The sequence below is a fragment of the Protopterus annectens genome, chromosome 1.part0, assembly GCF_019279795.1.
Source record: "Protopterus annectens isolate FY-2018-M chromosome 1.part0, PAN1.0, whole genome shotgun sequence".
Lineage (NCBI taxonomy): Eukaryota > Metazoa > Chordata > Ceratodontiformes > Protopteridae > Protopterus > Protopterus annectens.
In genome coordinates, this window is record NC_056725.1 from 1686181914 (window position 1) to 1686200945 (window position 19032).

General features: G+C 37.1%; 1 protein-coding gene across 4 annotated transcripts in view; it reads right to left on the minus strand.

Moving 5' to 3' along the window:
- Positions 1-423: 423 nt before the first annotated feature.
- GRAP2 (GRB2 related adaptor protein 2) overlaps positions 424-19032 on the minus strand; it is an 874362-nt gene continuing 855753 nt past the window's right edge. For all 4 annotated transcript variants that reach the window (XM_044068624.1, XM_044068600.1, XM_044068617.1 and 1 more), the window contains one exon: positions 424-832. In XM_044068624.1, the coding sequence (XP_043924559.1) occupies positions 653-832 (180 nt within the window). In that variant the 3' untranslated portion in view covers positions 424-652. The remainder of the gene's footprint in view (positions 833-19032) is intronic.

Consider the following 19032-nt stretch of genomic DNA (forward strand, 5'->3'; position numbering starts at 1 on the left):
TTCATTCTTCGTAGTTTGGTAATACAGTGACTTGTTTATAATATTGTAGGGAAGGTAAATGTACTCAAATTTAATGCTTACATGAAAGTAAGATCCAGTTTCATTTCTCCTTTTTCTATTAAATAAAACTTTAAATGAAAACATTTCTGTGACCTATTTAAAAACTGTACAGGTTACAGCATATCACATTTTGGTTAATGTAGACAGTATGTAAAAGCAAGTCAAACAGCACAAGGTTTGATCACCACTCATAGGTTCGTACTAGGCTCACTGCCCTTGTGGACCATTTTAAGCCTAGCCAATTACCCCATGTGAGAATCAAACCCTGCACCTTATGGCTGTAAGGCAAACACCTTAACCATTATGCCAACCTCCCACCTACTAACAAACTAGTCTATATTACGACTGTAACATCAAGACACATTAGATTTGTTAATTTTTTAATAGATCTAAAATGCATCAACAGTTGTGCAGATATTTTCCATCTAGTTACATTTTTACCAAACTGCAGCCGTGGGCACTGAGTTCTTTGGTAAAGGCAGCTACACTGTCAGATACTTCATGTAGATAACAGTGTGCAGCTCTTTTTAAAGATGGTATTGTGTCAGGCTCAAAGTAACTTTAAAAGTCTTTTTTTTCAATATCAGTCAATTCACCGATTGATTGGTGTAACATAATTGGCAGGGAAAAGTCCAACTTGCCCACGGAATCTTCCTTTCCACCACAGTTGGTCACTGCTATCTAATACCTCGATAATGTCGTCACATGTAAAGCCCAACTCATCATCCTCCTCAGGTTTGAAGTCATACAAGGCCCTCACCTTCTGGACTTTCTAAAACCAGAAAGAAGAAAATATAAGGAATTAGCAGTCTTTTACCATAAATAACAACTCTTTCTATAATGAAGATAGACTAGCATATGTAGTCAGCTAGTTAATTTAGTTAAAATGTTTTATTTTTTAGTGATCCATGGTTCATGACATTTTTTTAGCTCAGAAAGTACAGATACTAACTAACCTGAGTAAGTATGCAGCCACACCAGTTCATCAAAGCACATCTTTGGTGATAAATCAAATAACAAGATGCCATATAAACACTGGTTGTGCTCCCTCAGTATAATATGTAAACCTGAATATCAGCCTGAGGAACTTGTCTAACCATGCAAGGGTCTATGTGTATGTGGGAGGGGCTCTTCCAGTCCTTACTTACTCCTCTAGTGTTTGTTATAAGGCTCTCTTCACAAATGCTGAACTGTGTATATGTTTTAATAGCATGGCATCCTCAACATTGTACCTGCGGTGCATATATCTCCTTCACTCCAATAGCGCTTTTTTGTATACTTCTAGTTAACACCCAGTGGCATCCACATTTTTTTGGATCTGGCTTCTCTAATAATAATAGGCAATATTAGGGCAAGAATTAATTAACAAAATGTTCTGCAGTGGAGAAATTAATCACTGTTTGACACTTATTCATATTTATGATTCTACTTTTAATCAATTTTTTAATTGATAGACTTGCATGTTGTTGAGGGGTATGGTGTGAAATACAATAGTGATAGACAGGAAAATTTATTGTTAATGTCCATTTGTATTACTCGACACTTGTGATATTGCTAGTTGTTAGTACTTATGAAAATAAGCAATATTTTCATATGTACTTAATATTTTAAAAGTCAAATAACTTACACACTGCTACATGACATCAGATGAAACCTTATAAATTGCTAAAGAAAACTAGTTTTGATATTTGCACTTTAAGATGCACATCTTGAGAGATATTCAGTGTTATTTATATTGCTAATTATGCAATTACGCATACGTTTTCATATGTACTTGGAGGGCAATTACTTGCTGTCATGTGAAAGTTTATGTCTGGTTAACCACAGTGTTCTAATGCTATATGGCTATTTCATACATTTTCCAAGATAGGACAATTAGTTTGTGAAAGTTTAGCAAAAAATATAAATATGTTTTTGTGAATTAATAATACGTTATAGGATTTATGAAAAGACTGAGTGCACTGACTATTATCATTGCAAAGAACACTTCTTACCAATAACATTCTCATCGGTACAGTTTTAATAGCTTTTACTGTTCACAAAATATTTACATTTGCTTATCTTATGCTTTTGAAGTTGAATTTTTAAGAAAATGCTCTGGAATACAACAATGTGTGTAGGCTTCTAGAGGTGTGACATTCCACACCACATGGATGTTAATGAGACATATAAGTTTATATAGTATCTTTGTTTTGTTTTATCAAAGTTGAAATTCAGTAACCCGGCACTATGTGAATTCCATATGTAAATCAGCTGATCTATAGGAGTGCATTTGTTAAAGGATTAAAGAAGTCACTTTACATCTTCAATTAATTCCCCTCAGAATAATTTTAATTTATTTTGGTGTCATGTAGTACTTAGACTGTCAATACAATTCTACTGAATATATACCCTGACAGTTACAGCAAAGATCTGCAACATCTTTAAAATGTTAGCCAACTGCCTTTCAACATTTATAAGCAATTTTTCAAAACAGTAAGCTCTTGCTTTCAGTAAAAGTCTGTTGTTCTAGTTCCTTGCATTTCATTTGGTTCATTTAAAACTAGAAACAATTTAATGATTCGCACTTATAATTTACAGGTACAACTTAAACCTTTTTTTTCCTAATTTGAAAACACTTGCTTCAGCAACACATTTCTGTAAAACATGAAACAGTAACTGGAGTAAAGGTGAATTTTTTTTAACAAATGTTTACACTGTCTCTGAAACAAAACCTTTTATTGCTTTGCTTCCATATTAATTTATACACTAAATAAGTATTACTTGTTTATGAGCAGAAAAATATTTTTCAACAACCCCCCCCAAAAAAAAAAAAAACAACAAAAAAATGAATTTGGCTGTGAAGTTTTGACAGAGAGATAGATTGTTAATCCTGATAATGATATAAGCATTCACATAGCTAGTGAATTCGCACCTCTCACTCCCATTCATCTACAGAGTAAATGATTTTTAGGTATTACTTAAGTATGACAGCATAAACATGAACTCCCACATATGTAATGTTGAAATTTATCACATTTAAATAGGTAAGTTATGCTGTTTTTTGGAGCAAAGAACATTAATACTAATTTGTGCCCCCGCTATCTGCATTTATGTTGTACTCAGGATAACCAGCATTTATTTTTATATGCCCATATGCTATGGGAATGAATAATTTCGATTTAAGTAAAGTTATCTGCATATAATGAGCATTCATGTTGTATACCTATGGAGGTAATATCCTCAGCTGACTGCCTGATAACTTTTAAAGAAGGTGTCTTAAGGAAAGGAATAGAAATAAAGAAAACGGGAAACCATGGCTTGTATATCTAGTTGTATGGAAATAGTCTGATAGTTTACCTGATCATTTTAAGTTGTGTTTTGAATTTGTCACTGATGCGAATAATGTTTTCTACCAATGTAGAATTTACAGGTATAGCATTTTGTTGCATGTTGGTTATACTGATTACCAAATACTTTTAAAGCATCTACACCAAGTTTAACAATATACATTTGCTGACAGCTGCTTTACTTATTGCATATTTTTATATTATCAATAGGTTGGTTGATTAAACCCACATTATATATCTGAAATTGGTTTGGTAAGAAACATAGATATTATTTTAACAAGAGTGGCAGTAAATAGTTAGAAACATTTATTTAGAAATGAACTAATGCTGTAGAAATAGGTACTAGGTGATTGTATTCACACTTTACACATGCCAAAACCCAGGATTAATTAAAGGACATTGCAATGAACAATGTAATGCCTTGTTGTATCAGAAAATGAAAACAGATTTCATTTTAAACCATTAGGTCATATCAGTTTGCATTTACAACAACCTGTATAATCTCTTATTTGAAGACAACATTTTAATAGAATACTGAAAGTCCTTGAAAGAGTGAAATCTTTTAAAGTATCTTTTGGCTGCCAATATGATAATAAGATGGATTTAAACTCCTCAGTCCTTTGTATGGTACTTCTAATAAATTCAAATTGCCCATGCAAATATTATTGCATAGGACAAGCAACAAGAGTCATATACAATAGAACACATGGGTATAAAAAGGAGGATAACCACCCAGAAGTAGTTCATTATACAGATTATTATAGCAAGGGTTTTAAAACACTGATCTTTTCCTTGTGCACCATCTTGTAAATAAAAACGGTTATTAAAGTATGTCCCAAATGTTGCTAACCGAAGAAGCATGGTTCATTTTCATTTACAAAAAATTGAATCCAAAAGAACTGCATGAAAGGCTTAAAATGAACTATTTGTTGTAGAGAACACTAACACTGATGTAATACATTTGCATTTGCTATAGAGTAATAGTATTGGACAGTTTTTCTGTTAACATGAAGTGATGTGATTGGTGGGTGAAATGATTTCTCTGGGTATAATTCTAAACTTCTGAGCATTAAAACTCATTGCAATGGCCTTTAAAAATCATAGCACTGGCCTTTAGAAATGATAGTGCTAGCCTTTAAAATCATAGTGCTGGCCTTTAAAAGTCACAGCAATGGCGTTTGAAAACCATAATGGTGGCCTTTAAAAATCATAGTGCTGTTCTTTAAAATTCATAGCACTAGCCTTTTAAAATCATCGTGCTGGCCTATAAAAATCATAGCACTGGCCTTTAACATCATAACACTGTCCTTTAAAAATGATGGTGCTGGCCTTTAAAAATCATAGCAATGGCCTTTAGAATCATAGAGCTGGCCCTTAAAAGTCATAGTGCTGGCATTTAAAATCATAATGCTGGCCTTTAAAAGTCATAGCAGAGGTTCATAAAGAGGAGCACTTAATTGATGTAAAAAGTGCTAAGCACATTTTGTGTTGCGGTGATGTTACTGTAATACTTGCTTAACTTTAAGCTGCAAACACACTGATATATTCAAATTAGGTGTTTTTATTGGTTTGCCTTGTATATATGACTTGTGTTGACATAACACTACTGTCCACTGACAAGTCTCCCTTGACCATAACCTAAACCCAAAACTCTGGTCTGTCCTTGTACTCAATTTATGTCTTCAAAATGTGGAATGCTATATCTACTACCATCAGACAACAAATGAACCTAACCAGATAAAAATGTGCCAAAACACTTTAAAAACAGTTAGCTCTGTTCTTCTACCTCTCCAAGCTAGACTACCCCGGCCGTTACACACCTTTGTTACCCCTATATACCTCAAAAGGCAAATTCTCAATGTACATGTGCTACCATCTTCTCTCTCCATGACCCTTTACTGCCACTTCTGCCCTCTTTACTTCGCCTGACAACTTTTTTCTCCAGCAAAATTCCAATTCATTCTCACTACCTTCTACAGCTACCTCAACATCACTGCATCTTTCTTTTTCTTTATCTTTCCATACATCCTTTCACAACCCCTTTTTCCCCACATGGGGTTGGGGTGTCAGTTCAACAGTGACAATCATCAAGAGCCAAGGTTTACACCACTGGGTGGCTAGCTCTGCCACTGTAGTTCTTCCACACCACACACACACACACACACACACACACACACACACACACACACACACACACACACACACACACACACACACACACACCTATGGCCAATTTAGTGTGTTTAATCCCCCTACTGCATGTCTTTGGATGTGGGTGGAAACTGGAGCATGCAGAGGAAACAAACGCAAACACAGGGAGGACATGCAAACTTCACACAGAAGGCACCCCAGCTGAGAATCAAACCAGGGAACCTCTTGCTTTGAAGTGAAAATGCTATCCAATGTGCTAGCCCTATTCGACTTTCCTCACCTACTCTGTTGTCTACTCATACTACACTCTTACCCATAAATTTAAAATTGTAATGTGACATTTAAAGTCTCACGCTGTATGCCAAATTGTCTTGCATTAACATGCAATGACTCTGTTTTACTGATTGTGGATTTTTTTTCTAGTACAGCTGCTTTTCAGTTATTGTATGCCCATATTGCAACTTTATGTTTTACATTTTTCTCTCTTATATAAAATTTCCCATTTTGTTGCTGAATCTCTTTTCCCCAGGGCCTTCACTTAGGAGCTTCCACAACCCAGCTGGACTACTCCAGAAAACAAAGGCAACAAATAAGTGGAATGTAATTTTATTTTATTGTGGAACAGCATTTGGTTGTAGCTTACTTCTCCGCATTAGCTGCCAAACATTTAAGGTCTGAGCTGCCAATAAGCTGTTTTCTGTAATCAAGGGTGCAGAGTTCGATTCTTTTCATTTTCTTCTGCCATTATGCAACTCTGAACAAATCATTTAACAAGACTGCTCCCAGCCTCCCCCAGCGGGATTTATCTGGTTAACAAATGGGTAGAATAATTAAAACAAAGTTCCAGTAACTTGACAGTGTGCATGAAGGAATAAAGAAGTTCCCATAACTGATATGTGCATGAACAATAAATTAATGCTTGCATTTAAGTGAACCAAAAACTATGTTCAAGAAAAATAAATATTTCCATTAAGTTTGTAAATAGGTGCATATTAGGCTGTTAATCTGTGAGAATGTTAACAAGCCTGACCTTACATTCCCATGGTAGTTTAGTCCTATAACCAAGAGATGGGCCAAGCAAGAACACACAGGGAAAAAATTTAAACGTCCCAATCCTTGAGAGGTAGGGGGTGCTAAACCAGAGGATGAACTTGCAATTACCTGTCTATTCTTCCAAGTTACAGTTGAATGGAGTAACAAAATATTTTGCTTTTATGTAGAGTGGAAGACTGTTCTATATAAGAGGTATTCTCTGTGATACAAATCTCTCTCTCAAACATTCTGTATATTTTGCAAAAGAGGTGAGATCCCCTGAATGGGTGTTTTGATATCATTAGACTTGAATGTGTAACAGGCCTGACAGCTTAGGGTCTTTGGACTCTGTTTACACAAGGCAGAGGTTGTCTTAGTGGACTGTATGATACTGAGAAAAGGGGCAAGGCTTTGATGCTGTCTGCATAGTGTTTTAAGATTTTGGCCCTTTAAATTGTGGGTGAGAGAGCACTGAGGGTCATTTCATTGTGATAAGTGTTTGGACAGGTGCATAACCAAGGGGGGGGATTATATTCTAACACACTTGAGTACTGAGTGTAGTAGAATGATTACATCTGTGGATCTGGAAGTAATATCTGTAGATACATGCTGTATTTTGAAAAGACTTTCCTTATAGCACAAGATATGTGGTGTCCACAAGACAGGTCATTGTCGACACAGGTTCCTTGATTCACTAATGTGATCATTTTTCAGGTATGTGTTGTTAATGTGATGGCTGTAAGGGATATCATGCTTGCTGAGGGCTACTTTTGTACATGTCTTGGCATTTGGTTTTGGTCAATTGTTTTGACATCAGCTATTTTGTTCAGGATAAGACCTCTTGGAGGATCTTGGTGTCATTGCGGGGATAAGGTTTTCTTTAGGTGGAGCATGTCCATCAATTCTGGGTTGGACATGGCCTTGTATGTCAGGCAGAGATCACCTCTGAGTAGGCGGTATGCAACAGAGTACAGCTGTAATTTCTTCAGTCGAGCTGCACAGGGCATCTGTTTGAGACCAGTGATCCTCTTGGTGAGGTACTTCTGTGGTCTTTCCAGCTGTTTCAGGTGTCTTGTAAGGTACATCCCAAATGGGACAGTGTACTCTATGATGGGTGTGATGAGTAGAGGGGCACAATGACCTCTTTTGATCTGGATGCGAACCCTTTTGTGATTAGGTGGGTCACGTAGAAGGATTTTCTAACCACTTTGGCAATGTGATTATCAAAGGTGTGATTACTATCTACTTGGGTCCCCAGATCCCTTATTACGTCTTCCGTATTTAGGGGACTACCACCTATGTGGTAGTTTGTGGGTACTTTGTTTTTTCCAAAGGGGATGACTATGCACTTTTTGGCATTTAGCTTGAGGCCATGATTTTGACACCAGGTATCCGTCTCAGTGAGACGCTTTTGGAGGATGTCTGTGTCAGCTGGAGAGTCAGTTATAGCCCCTAGTTTGCAGTCATCTGCGAACTTGGTCAGCCATAGTCCTCCTCTGCTTGCCTGTACCTCTGAGAAGTATATGCCAAACAGGAGGGGTCCTAGGACTGAGCCTTGGGGAACTCCACTTGTAACCAATTTAGAGTCGGATCTAGCTCCCATAACTCTCACTATGTGGGTTCTGTCCGTGAGCCAGTTGCCAACCCATCTTGTGACGTAGGGGTGTATGTTCAGGCTGGTGAGCTTGTCTAGAATACCAGAATGGGGAATGGTGTCGAAGGCCTTTGCGAGATCTAGGTAGGCTGTGTGTACCTCCTTTCTCTCATAGTCTTGGTAACTGTCTCAAAGAAGTCCACCAGGTTTAGGAGGCATGATCTGCCCTTAACAAAGCCGAACTGGGTAGGATCCAGTGTTTGGAGGTTCCCAATGTCTCTGTAAAGGAGTAAAAAGCAGCTCCATGGGTAGAAACACTCAGTCCAGGAATCACAAATGTGATACAACCAGGAATAAACTGAAGTCAAATAACTTTAATGAATAAAAACAGAAGAATTAATCAAACGCTTTCGCCTGGTTCCTACCAGGCTTTATCAAGATACTGCTCAGTAAAAAGTAAAACCATTTTATATCATTATACATACATCAGGTGATCACTTAATCGACCACTCCTGGTGTTAATTATGGTAATTAGTTAAAAGTTTGAAAATTTTTTAAGGTGTCTTTGAAGTATTTTTTAAGGTGTTAAAATATTTGTACTCCCTGCAAGTCAATAATACTGCAATAACACGTTGTTTTAAAAACTATCTAGATACCTTGTGTGTCAAAAAATCTTGTAAAAATAAATACATATAAGTAGTTAATGCAAACCACTAATAATTCATGCAGTGTGTTAAATAACAATTTTTTAAAAGTGCAAATACTAAGAACAAATATTAAAAAATATATACAAATATGCACTTGGTTTTGCTTGGGATGGCATGATCCATGCATTCCATAAGCTCTAGGGATCTAAACCTCACCACAACAATAAACAGGACGTGCTGGAAGGATAGCTTCCTGTCCCAGAGACTTCCCATGCTTTGGAACAGGATCCCAATCTACATTAGGCAGAGCTCCTCACTAACGCTCTTCAAAAGAAACGTTGACAAGTGGATGGGAAACAGAAAGTTTACCTCGGGGATCACTTCAGTGGCTCTGCTGGACAGAGGCACAGGGAACTAATCTAAGGGGGTGGGGAAAGCCAACACATTCTGGCTAGGCTTACAAATGCCTTCAGGCAGATAGCCTAGTACCTACCTATGAACCTATCTGGGGAGTTTATGATTGCACCAGACTTGGTCAGCCACAAGCTCTCAACATCAGTGTTGACCTTCTAAAAGTAAACGCCAAAGAAGAGTGGCTCAAGCACTGAACCCTGCAGTACACTGACAGTAACAAATATTTGGGAGGTAGAGCATCTCACCCTAATTTCCTGGGCTCTATTTGTGAGCCGGTTTGCTGTCTAGTGTGCTACATAGCATTGGACATTTTACTGGGAGTGTTTTATCTATGCATATGTGGTATGGTGTTGAATGTCTTTACTGGGTCTAGATGTGCTGTTTTGTCCCCTTACGTTGCTTCAGTACCTCTTCAGTAAAGTTGGCCAGGTTAAGTAGGCAGGACCTGCCCTTGACAAATCCAAAGTGGGTTGGGCCTGGTGTTTGTAAGTTACTTCCATTATTCCATTTCCACACAGATAAGACTGACCAGGCTTATGGGTCTAATTACCCAGCTCTGTGCAACACCCACATTTGTGCAAGGGAACGACTGTTGTCTTAAGTTTAATTCTGCTGACTGCCAAAACAATGCAATAACTAGGAAATCAAAATCAAAACTAACTGTATTTGAATGTTATAAAAGAGATAAAACAACTAGAAGTGGGATCTGAAGAAGACAGAAAGAGGAAAGTACATATAAATGCTTGTAATTTCTGAGAACAATACATTTAAAATAATGTTTAGGAGGAGGAGTAAGGTTTTAAGGAAGGCAGGAATTGATCAATTTATGTAATGCTGGACTTCATGAGAGTTGTTGCAAAGAAACAAAATAGATCTAATATGCAATGTACATAAATGAAAGACATTAATATGGTTTGTTTTATTTTCTATTAAGATTTGTGTGCTTATGAATGAAGTGATGATTTAATAAAGATGTTAAAAAATTGTATTCCTGTATATTGCACGCGCACACACACACACACACACACACACACACACACACACACACACACACACACACACACAAACACAAGGGGATAAGAATGAGTGTTATGTATTAAATCCTGGTAGGAAGTGTGAGTTAGCATTGTCCTAAAAGCATGTTTCAACGATGTTACAGATGTCAATATCTTCAAGGGTCATAAAGTCTTCTATGCATCACACACTACCTAGAAGCTGATGGAATGGTAGTGCTTGCTGTTTGGTAACCCCCCCCATGGTCCAGATGGGGCCTTAATGTCAACCTTTTGTGCAGTCTATCAAAACACATTCCTCAGGAAAATGTGCCATATTGTACGCAGCACTCATGCTTTAGGCACTCTCGAGGCAAAACAGGCAGATAAATATACTGATTCTCACTTTCTAAGAGTATGTCAAGGAACTGCTGAAATGTACCCAATGCAGAAGCCTGAGAAACACCAAGTGCACCTCTAATTTGTTTCTAGAAGATCACTGTGGCAAGTATAGTGAGGACTATATGCTGATGTCCACAGGTATTTGAAGACCACTCATCTCCCACGGTACTTCTCTGTGGGCTATACAAATTCACTAAACCCCATACTGTACTCCTGTTCACTATAAAGCTATCAAGAATGTTTTTCTTGGCAAAATTAAAACAATGCATTCTTTGTCTATATCTGCACCTTCATGGCCAACTTGCCACTGGTCATCTACTCCACAGGCAACATAGAAAGTCAGAGGAGCACAGTCAGTTAAAGCAATAGTATCACAGATGTCATCTACTCTACAGGCAACATAGACAGTTTGAGATGTAATGTCAGAGAAGTCAAAATACTTCCATCACAGAAGTCATCTTCTCCATGAGCAACACAGAAAGTCAGAGTAGTACCATCAGTGAAGTCAGTCATGGCAGTTTGTTCAGCATGAAGCATCCAATTGAAATCAGTGAGACTAATTGTTCAATAAAGGATATTAGCGAATAAATGACATGTACCAGTATTATAGACAAATAGAAAATAATCATACACCATTGCAAACCATACACTTTCTACTTTTCACTCAAAGTGTTTATAGAAAAGCAAAGAGATTCTGAAAGGTCCCCATGGCAATGTCAGCACTCAATGGTGGACCAGTTGAATTTTGTGGTATATTATGTCAAAGAGAATGGCCTCTATGGTTTAGAGTATGAGTTGTTTTCAACACCAGCAACAAATGGACGAGCACAGATCCATGCACCTTTTGGGAAAAAAATAAAAACAGAGGGCATTATATTCTTTGTAGGTCATGGAAATGCTAAAGTTGTTACAAAAATACAACTGGAATATCAGGCAGCTTTGGCTTCAAATTATAAAATGAAGCAGATATGAGACTGTTAATGTTCTGCCAAGGTAATTCAGAAGTCACAGCAAATACTATCTTGTAACAGCCTAAGAGACGGCTTTCCATATCAATATCATCAGATGAACATTACCACAATAAGATCAATAATATCCTTGTCAATTAGAGATGAAAAAGTTCTATATAGTCAGCAAAATCAAGCTCCAGAGCTAACTGTGGTCCATACCATTAGATTGTTACTGTAAAATTTAAACTAGCAGAAAACAGGAAAAATGACTAGGCCAGTGAGATTTGAGTTGAGCAGTATTACAAATGAACATCGACTGGAGGTGAAGAATTGATATAAGGGATTAGGCATGGTGGGCAGAGTACATGAACTATAGACAGAGGTCTGGTATATTAACCAGGAAGTGGCAAAAATAATTCTAAACAGACAGAAGATTAAGAAGGCAAAATGAATGTCTGCAAAGGTTTTAGCAGTGGTTGAGGATAGAAGGATATCTAAAGAGAATGGGGATTGGGTACATTATGTAAAACTTTAATGCAGAGTATCATAGATAAAAGTAAGAGCAGATAAGGAGGGATCTGTAAATGAGCAATGCAAAGAACTGGAAAGACAATAAAATGTGAATAAGAGATCTGTTAACGAAGATGAATTATGACATAATGCAAAAATGGAAGGAGAAAACCTGACAGAAACAGAAGAGAAAAGATCACAGAATTCAGTCAGAATAGTACCAACACAGACGTCTGCTGCTCCACAGACAACATATTAAGTTGGCAAGGACACCAACATCACTAACGTGTACAATGATGTGATATTTAACTGGAGCCAAAATTCTGAGGACTGAAGTTAAATAGACACTAAACTTTGCTAATAAGGCTGAACCACCAGCAGAATTATTTAAAATCCTGCAAAAAGATAACATAACATTGCTGCATTTAAGTTGGCAGCACCTGTGGAAAACAGGACAGTAGCCATTGTATTATAAAATGTCAAGTTTATATTCCAGTCCCAAAAATGGGCCATGCTACAGATTGTTTCAGTTATTAATTGCACTTGTAGAAAGTACTGTATTTCCAAATTCAGGAAAATGATTTCTCTTTCTGAAGCTGGGGTTACTACAATCCAAGATGAGTGCAAGTTAGACATGACAGAAGTTTACTTTCAAAGAAGACGTGTTAGAAGAGAAAATTATTCAAATTCAGATTACCATGAACTTGGAAAACAGTGAAGTCAAAGAAAAGTATTTCAAGTTTTAATAGACTTTGAGATGAAAAAGATGGCAACCAACACTGGCATTTTTGAACTTCTGGATACATGCATTGCCTTCACCTCCTACGCCCATTCTAGAACTTGTTGAAAGGAGAGAAATGATACAGTAGGACTTTTGTTGTTATAATTATAAGACAGCTAAAAGAAAATGAAATGTGTTTAAAAACAATTGAAAGAACAGTAAACTATCCAGAAACATTATGGTTTGTTTAGGAAAGCTTTATGAGTTTAGTTATTTGGTACATCAATTAAATGAAGGTTTTACTATTTTATCCAAACCTCTGTGCCTGTGGTTTATATTTCCTGTTGGATAACAATAAAGTAGATTTTGACTTATAATCCTTTCTAAAATACTACAATGTTGGCAATAGTTTTTAAACGTTGCACATGCCTAAACTGAATATTTGCTTTTTGTGATTTTTTTCCATAAGCTGTACTTTTTTACTTGCTGTGTTACTTTACTTAACTGTTTCCACATCAATCATTATTTAATTTCAAAAATTTCACTGTCGCTAATTTCACCTTCAGTGGTACTCTTTTCCTAGTTTATAACAGCGCACATGCCTGCTATGCCATGGAAGGAGACGGTGACTTGGCATGGGCAACCAATCATCTTTTCCAGGCATGCATTGAAAGTACTTGTACTACCTGTACATGTGCTGTGTGCTGCACAGGAATTACCTATTTCTACTATCATATCCACAGCAAAATCATGTGCAACTGAATGTAAACTGATGTCTTTCCACATGTGATGTCAGAGCTTATTAAGGTAATCTTTTCACAGCCACCAAACCCAGTGTCCCACTTTCCCAACTAATTACACTGCACCCCCCCCCTTGCAAATTCCTGGATCCTCCACTGATATCAACATAATTGTGTAGTACTATATATCGTAAAATCATAATTAGTGAAGTTTGACTTTACAGCATGCTTTAGCATTCCAACTAGAGTAAACTTATTTAAAAATCAGTGTGTGTTTTTTTCAATATTCCTAAAATGTTTAGCAGCATTTAATAGAGTACACTCTGAACTTCACATTTTCTAGGGCAGGAACGGAAACAGTTTCTGTACTGTATGTTTTTAAAAGAGGACATAATGGCTGTTGAAATCCCACACCAAGTACAGAAGTGAACCAGTTTATCCTTTGTACACCTTGTTAATTTATTTGCATTTTCAGGGAGTCTCGGGGAGAAAAGCACCAAAAAAAAAAAAAAAAAAATCAGTGAAAGAAAAATATACAAAGATATTATAGAAGGCATTTTATGAGAACAAACAATATTTGGTGTACAGTGATTAAATATTCACTATAGACTTGAAAGTAATATATATATATATATATATATATATATATATATATATATATATATTGTTGCTTGTCTTTTGGGTCTTCCCGGTTAGGGGTCGCCACAGCGGAACTCCAGTCCGCTAATGATTGGCAGTTGGTTTTTTATGGTGTCGAGTTGCCAGCCCGACGCCCAATCTTCAACGAATTCAACACATGTCTTTTGAACGCCCACTTGACTGCGGGGAGGACATGCAGACTCCACACAGAAGGCACTCCTAACCCAAGCCGAGAATTGAACAGGAGAACCTCTTGCTGTGAGGCAACAATGCTACTGTTGCACCACCGCGGAAGTGTATATATATATATATATATATATATATATATATATATATATATATATAGTGAAAGTAATTAGTATCACAGCTGCAGCAGTTGTTGATTTTATTGATTCCTTTTTGCGGCAGACATCTTTACTTATTAATACTTTCAACATCATCAAACAGCTGAAAAATGATTAAGATGAAAAGACAGGAAATAACAATGAACAGGATCCCCTATAAAATTAACATAAGCAGGCTACAGTAAAAAGATTAACAAGTAAACAAAAACTAGAATAAGATAAAGGTTTGATACTAATAAGCGAATGAATCAGGAAAAAAATATAAAAAGTGTCAAACCGGCACATCCGATACTTTATAAAGAAGATTTTATTACAAAAAAACACACACAGTAAATGCTTTAATGATTCTGATGAAGCGGTTTGAAGTATCGTGAAAGCACTTGCTGTGTGTTTTTTTGTAATAAAATCTCTTTTATAAATTATCGGCTGTGCTGGTTTGGCACTTTTTATATATTTTTTTATGGTAAAAAGATTGCCATTTATATGCTGTGTTTACTACATCTGAACGTTGCCCTTTGCCTAACACTAATAGACACACCTTATGCTGTAAATCACATGTTGTGTGAGGTGGTATTAATGCAATGAATAATTACCAAGTAAGAGAAAGTCGATTAACCAGAAATCATATTTCCCTAAGGGTCTGACTAAACTCAGACCTTAAGAGAATTCACCAAGCCAGTAAGATGAGCAGAAAAAAACAAGTCAAAAAGGATCACACTGGTTTAAAATCCCAAACAATATAATGTGATCAGTGGGGCCACCTTGTGACAGTTAATTAAGCTTTCATTTATTATTAAGGTATGTTACAAGGAAAACTCTTACTGATGAGTTAGTAAAGTACCTTAAAATACCGGAAGAAAAAAATATACCTTAATATGCATTGTGAGATTTTTCCATCCTTCAGATAACTTGATGCATTGCATGGTTTATATAAATACAAAATGAATGCTCTCTTATTTAATTTACTTGTTTGTTTGTTTTTTCAATTCATTTTACTCATAGCTGAGCTGAAACATAAGGCATTTTTTACTTTTAGAATGTTAGAGATAGTTCAGAAAGTTGGCTCAAAATATCAGATAAGTCAGAACAAGAGGAATATTTGACTATGTAAAACCAGCACAACACTGATGTTTTGTTTTATACAAATAAATAGTATTTTAATGGTGAGAAAGTATTTTAGGGGATGCATTTCATGCAGACAGCTAGAGACTAACTTCTACATTTTGGATCCAGTTAGAAAAAACATCCAGAGGATTCAGAAAGAATCTTAGTGGTCACTGTAAAGGATGTAATAAAAAGGGTCTGTTTGCATGATGTGGTATTTGGTGATTCAGAGCCACATTAACTGCAATGGGAAATTAATGGCTAGTTTGCATGCCTCTGATGCCTGGTAACTACTGTGAGTGCAAGTCAGCACATTCCTGCAGTCACTGACACTGGAAGCACATGCATTGCATTGGCACAGGTACCCCTCACATTTGTTTTCTCACAGTGAGATGGAGACACACAGACAGGCGCACCCTCACCCCATACCTATCGCTAAGTTTTCAGGACAACCCCAATGTCTTGTTTTATATTTTTCCTGTCCTTTGAAATTACAAATGATTACAGTCGGTCAATAATGCCAACCATTAGACTTTCATACGTATTGCTCAGAAACTGCGTTGCTATGCTAGACCTGTTGCACTTTTAACATTTTAAATGATTCCAAGTCACATTTCGGTCAAATTGTAAAAGCTCTCCCTTGTTTTGGCTCGTGTTCTTCCTGACTTATTCCTGAAGACCCCCCAGCACAAATCTCATCCCTTTAAACTATCCCTGATTTTACAAGAACCTTCTGCTGTTGACTCTTATAGGCTTATTTTTCAACTATTCTTATTTTCACAGGATACCCAATTTTTTGTCTCATAGTTTTGTTGTATTCCTCATACAGTTTGCAGGTTTCTGACAAACCATTGAAGACTGCTATAATAACAGACTTGATCAGATTTCATGTCCTTCAGTAAATGCATACTAGTAAAAAAGGTGCTAGTCTACTAACTTCCTAAGTTTATAAAATGAATAATTGAAATTCATCCCTTTTTGTGGATCTTTGCTACCCATTATTTTTGGCTCTGTCTTGGATTTATTGTACTATGAAAGTGAGAGGTATGCTTAGGTGCTCTGTCACTCACCTTTGTAACTCATGAACTGTTACAGTCCATGAATAATGCCTGGGATCATCATTATATGAGAAAAACCCTTGCTATGTTCTTTGCTTAAAAGGTTGTGGTTTTGAATCCTTTTTCTACCTTCTTTCCTCATTTTTTTCAGTTTTGTTTCTTTCACACCATCTCTGGTGCCTAGTGGTGGTGCAGAGGACTAATATCCTCTGGGGTAAGTGGGAGGGAGCAATATTTTAATCAATTTCAGTACCTATAAAGCATGGTATTTATAATGTCCTTGAAGTCTAGTATTCCCCATCCCCCAACCCAAATTGTCTCTATTTCTATGTTTGTAGGTGCCTTTTAGGCATGATATGTAGAATATCCGTTGCGTCTAGTGCTCTCAGCCCCACCCCATCTGCATTGTCTTTATTATTTTTTCTAAGTGCCTTTCAGGCACAGTATAGAGGATTATGATTAGTTTGCCGATCAGAACCTGCTTATTCTGTTCAAGACTTGGATGCCAAGAAATTCACCTCAAGACAGAAGTTGACCCCCCCCAACCATATAAACCACTAAGGCATGATTAAAAAGTTATTTCTGGTGGTTAGTGTTCTTCCTGACCCAATGTGTTGTAAAGGTAGGATATTAAATAGTTATCCCTGGTGGCTAGTTTCCCCCTGACCCTATGTTACAGGAGTTGCTTGTTAGCCTAGTGGGGTGTGCAGGTATGACAGCTCCCCCCACTCCCCAACACAGGCACACACCTTCACACATTTATATACAGACACACATAGACATACACAGACACACAGCTACACAGAGCCACAAACATACCTACCCAACCTGCTCCTCACTAACCCTGTTTTTGTGACTTCTCAGGCAGCCACACATTCACATATGCATTTATACACGCAGCCCCACACTTACACAGATATATGACCCCCCAACACTACCTGCCCCTTAAACTCCCAGACACTTAACATCTACTTTAGTGAGTGAACATGAGCTTTTGGCTGTGTTCATTAACACACGTCGCTGTGAGTGGTCATTTTAATTTACACAGGTGAAAAATTGCCCTACTGCAAGCATTTTTGGGGATACCACATGGCTAATTAGCATATGTCTCTTCCCTGGCATGTCTCAATAGCATTTAGAATGGCTGGGGAGACTGCCCACCTCAGTGCTGCACAGCTTCATCCTAAATCACCAAGGTAGGGCTGAATTCCAAAATATTTCTGCAAGGTGTACACCTCTCAGTAACCTTTTTGAATCGGCTCCCATGGTTGACACAAGTTAAAGATGTCAGTATGGGCAGAGTGTAAGTGAAAATGTAGAAGTAAATATCGAACTATGTCAAATTATAAGGCAAAACATATTACGAAGAGAAGGTTTGTAAAGAAAATTGGTTCATAGGTAGTTACTAGGCAAGCAATACAGCAGACCATTAAGGAGCCTAGTGCAACGTCCTAATTTCCCCAAAGCACATCTGGTTAAGTGACTTGCTCAGAGTCATACAATAGGCAAACAAAAGTGAAAAAGATTCAGAGCCTGAAACCTTGGATCAGCAATCAGCTCATTAAGAGGTCAGAGCTTTAGTCCTGTGTGCTAACTGCCAGAGTCTAACCTGCAGAAAGATAGCTAAGCAACGGGATTGCTGTAATATAAGGTAAACATTCTTACTCCAGGCTGAATTGCACATAAATATCTTTATTTTATTTAAAGCAACTAAAACTACCTGTAAATAAGATGCAAAAGTGGCATCTACAAGAAGATGTCTTTATTTTAAGGTTGAGAATAAAAGTTCCCTTAGCAATGGAAAAAGTTTTCCTTGATAAGGGCCTCAGATTTTTGTATAAAGTAAAGTTTCCATTTGAGATGCAGTTCTGCTAGTTGCTTAATAAAGGAGAAGTAGCAGGCAAGTTCTCTGGTATCCAATAAGGAGACACATTCAGTAGTACCTTCAGGTGGAGTAGTTAGTGAAAATCCTGCGGTAAAGAAGGAGAGACACTTGCATATGCCAAAACATATGGATTTGTTTTACAGGAAGTTGCTCCACAGTCCTTTCTGGTTAACCCAGTCTGAGTAACAGGACTAGCTGGCTCAACAGTTGCTTTCTGTATCCCCACGGGTCTTATCTCCACACCATAAGGACAGACCAGATTAGCATTAAGCATCACAATGACCTTAGGTAGCCTGAATGACACGTTGCTTATCAAATCATTTAAAGTAGAAGCCTCAGCATAGATCCTTGGAAACTCCAAATGTGATGGGGTGAGAATGTGGTAAAGTTAGCCAGTTTTAACTATGAATGCTGAGTCTGCAAGGTCATCTTGAAACCACTGCACAACTTTTGAGTCCAA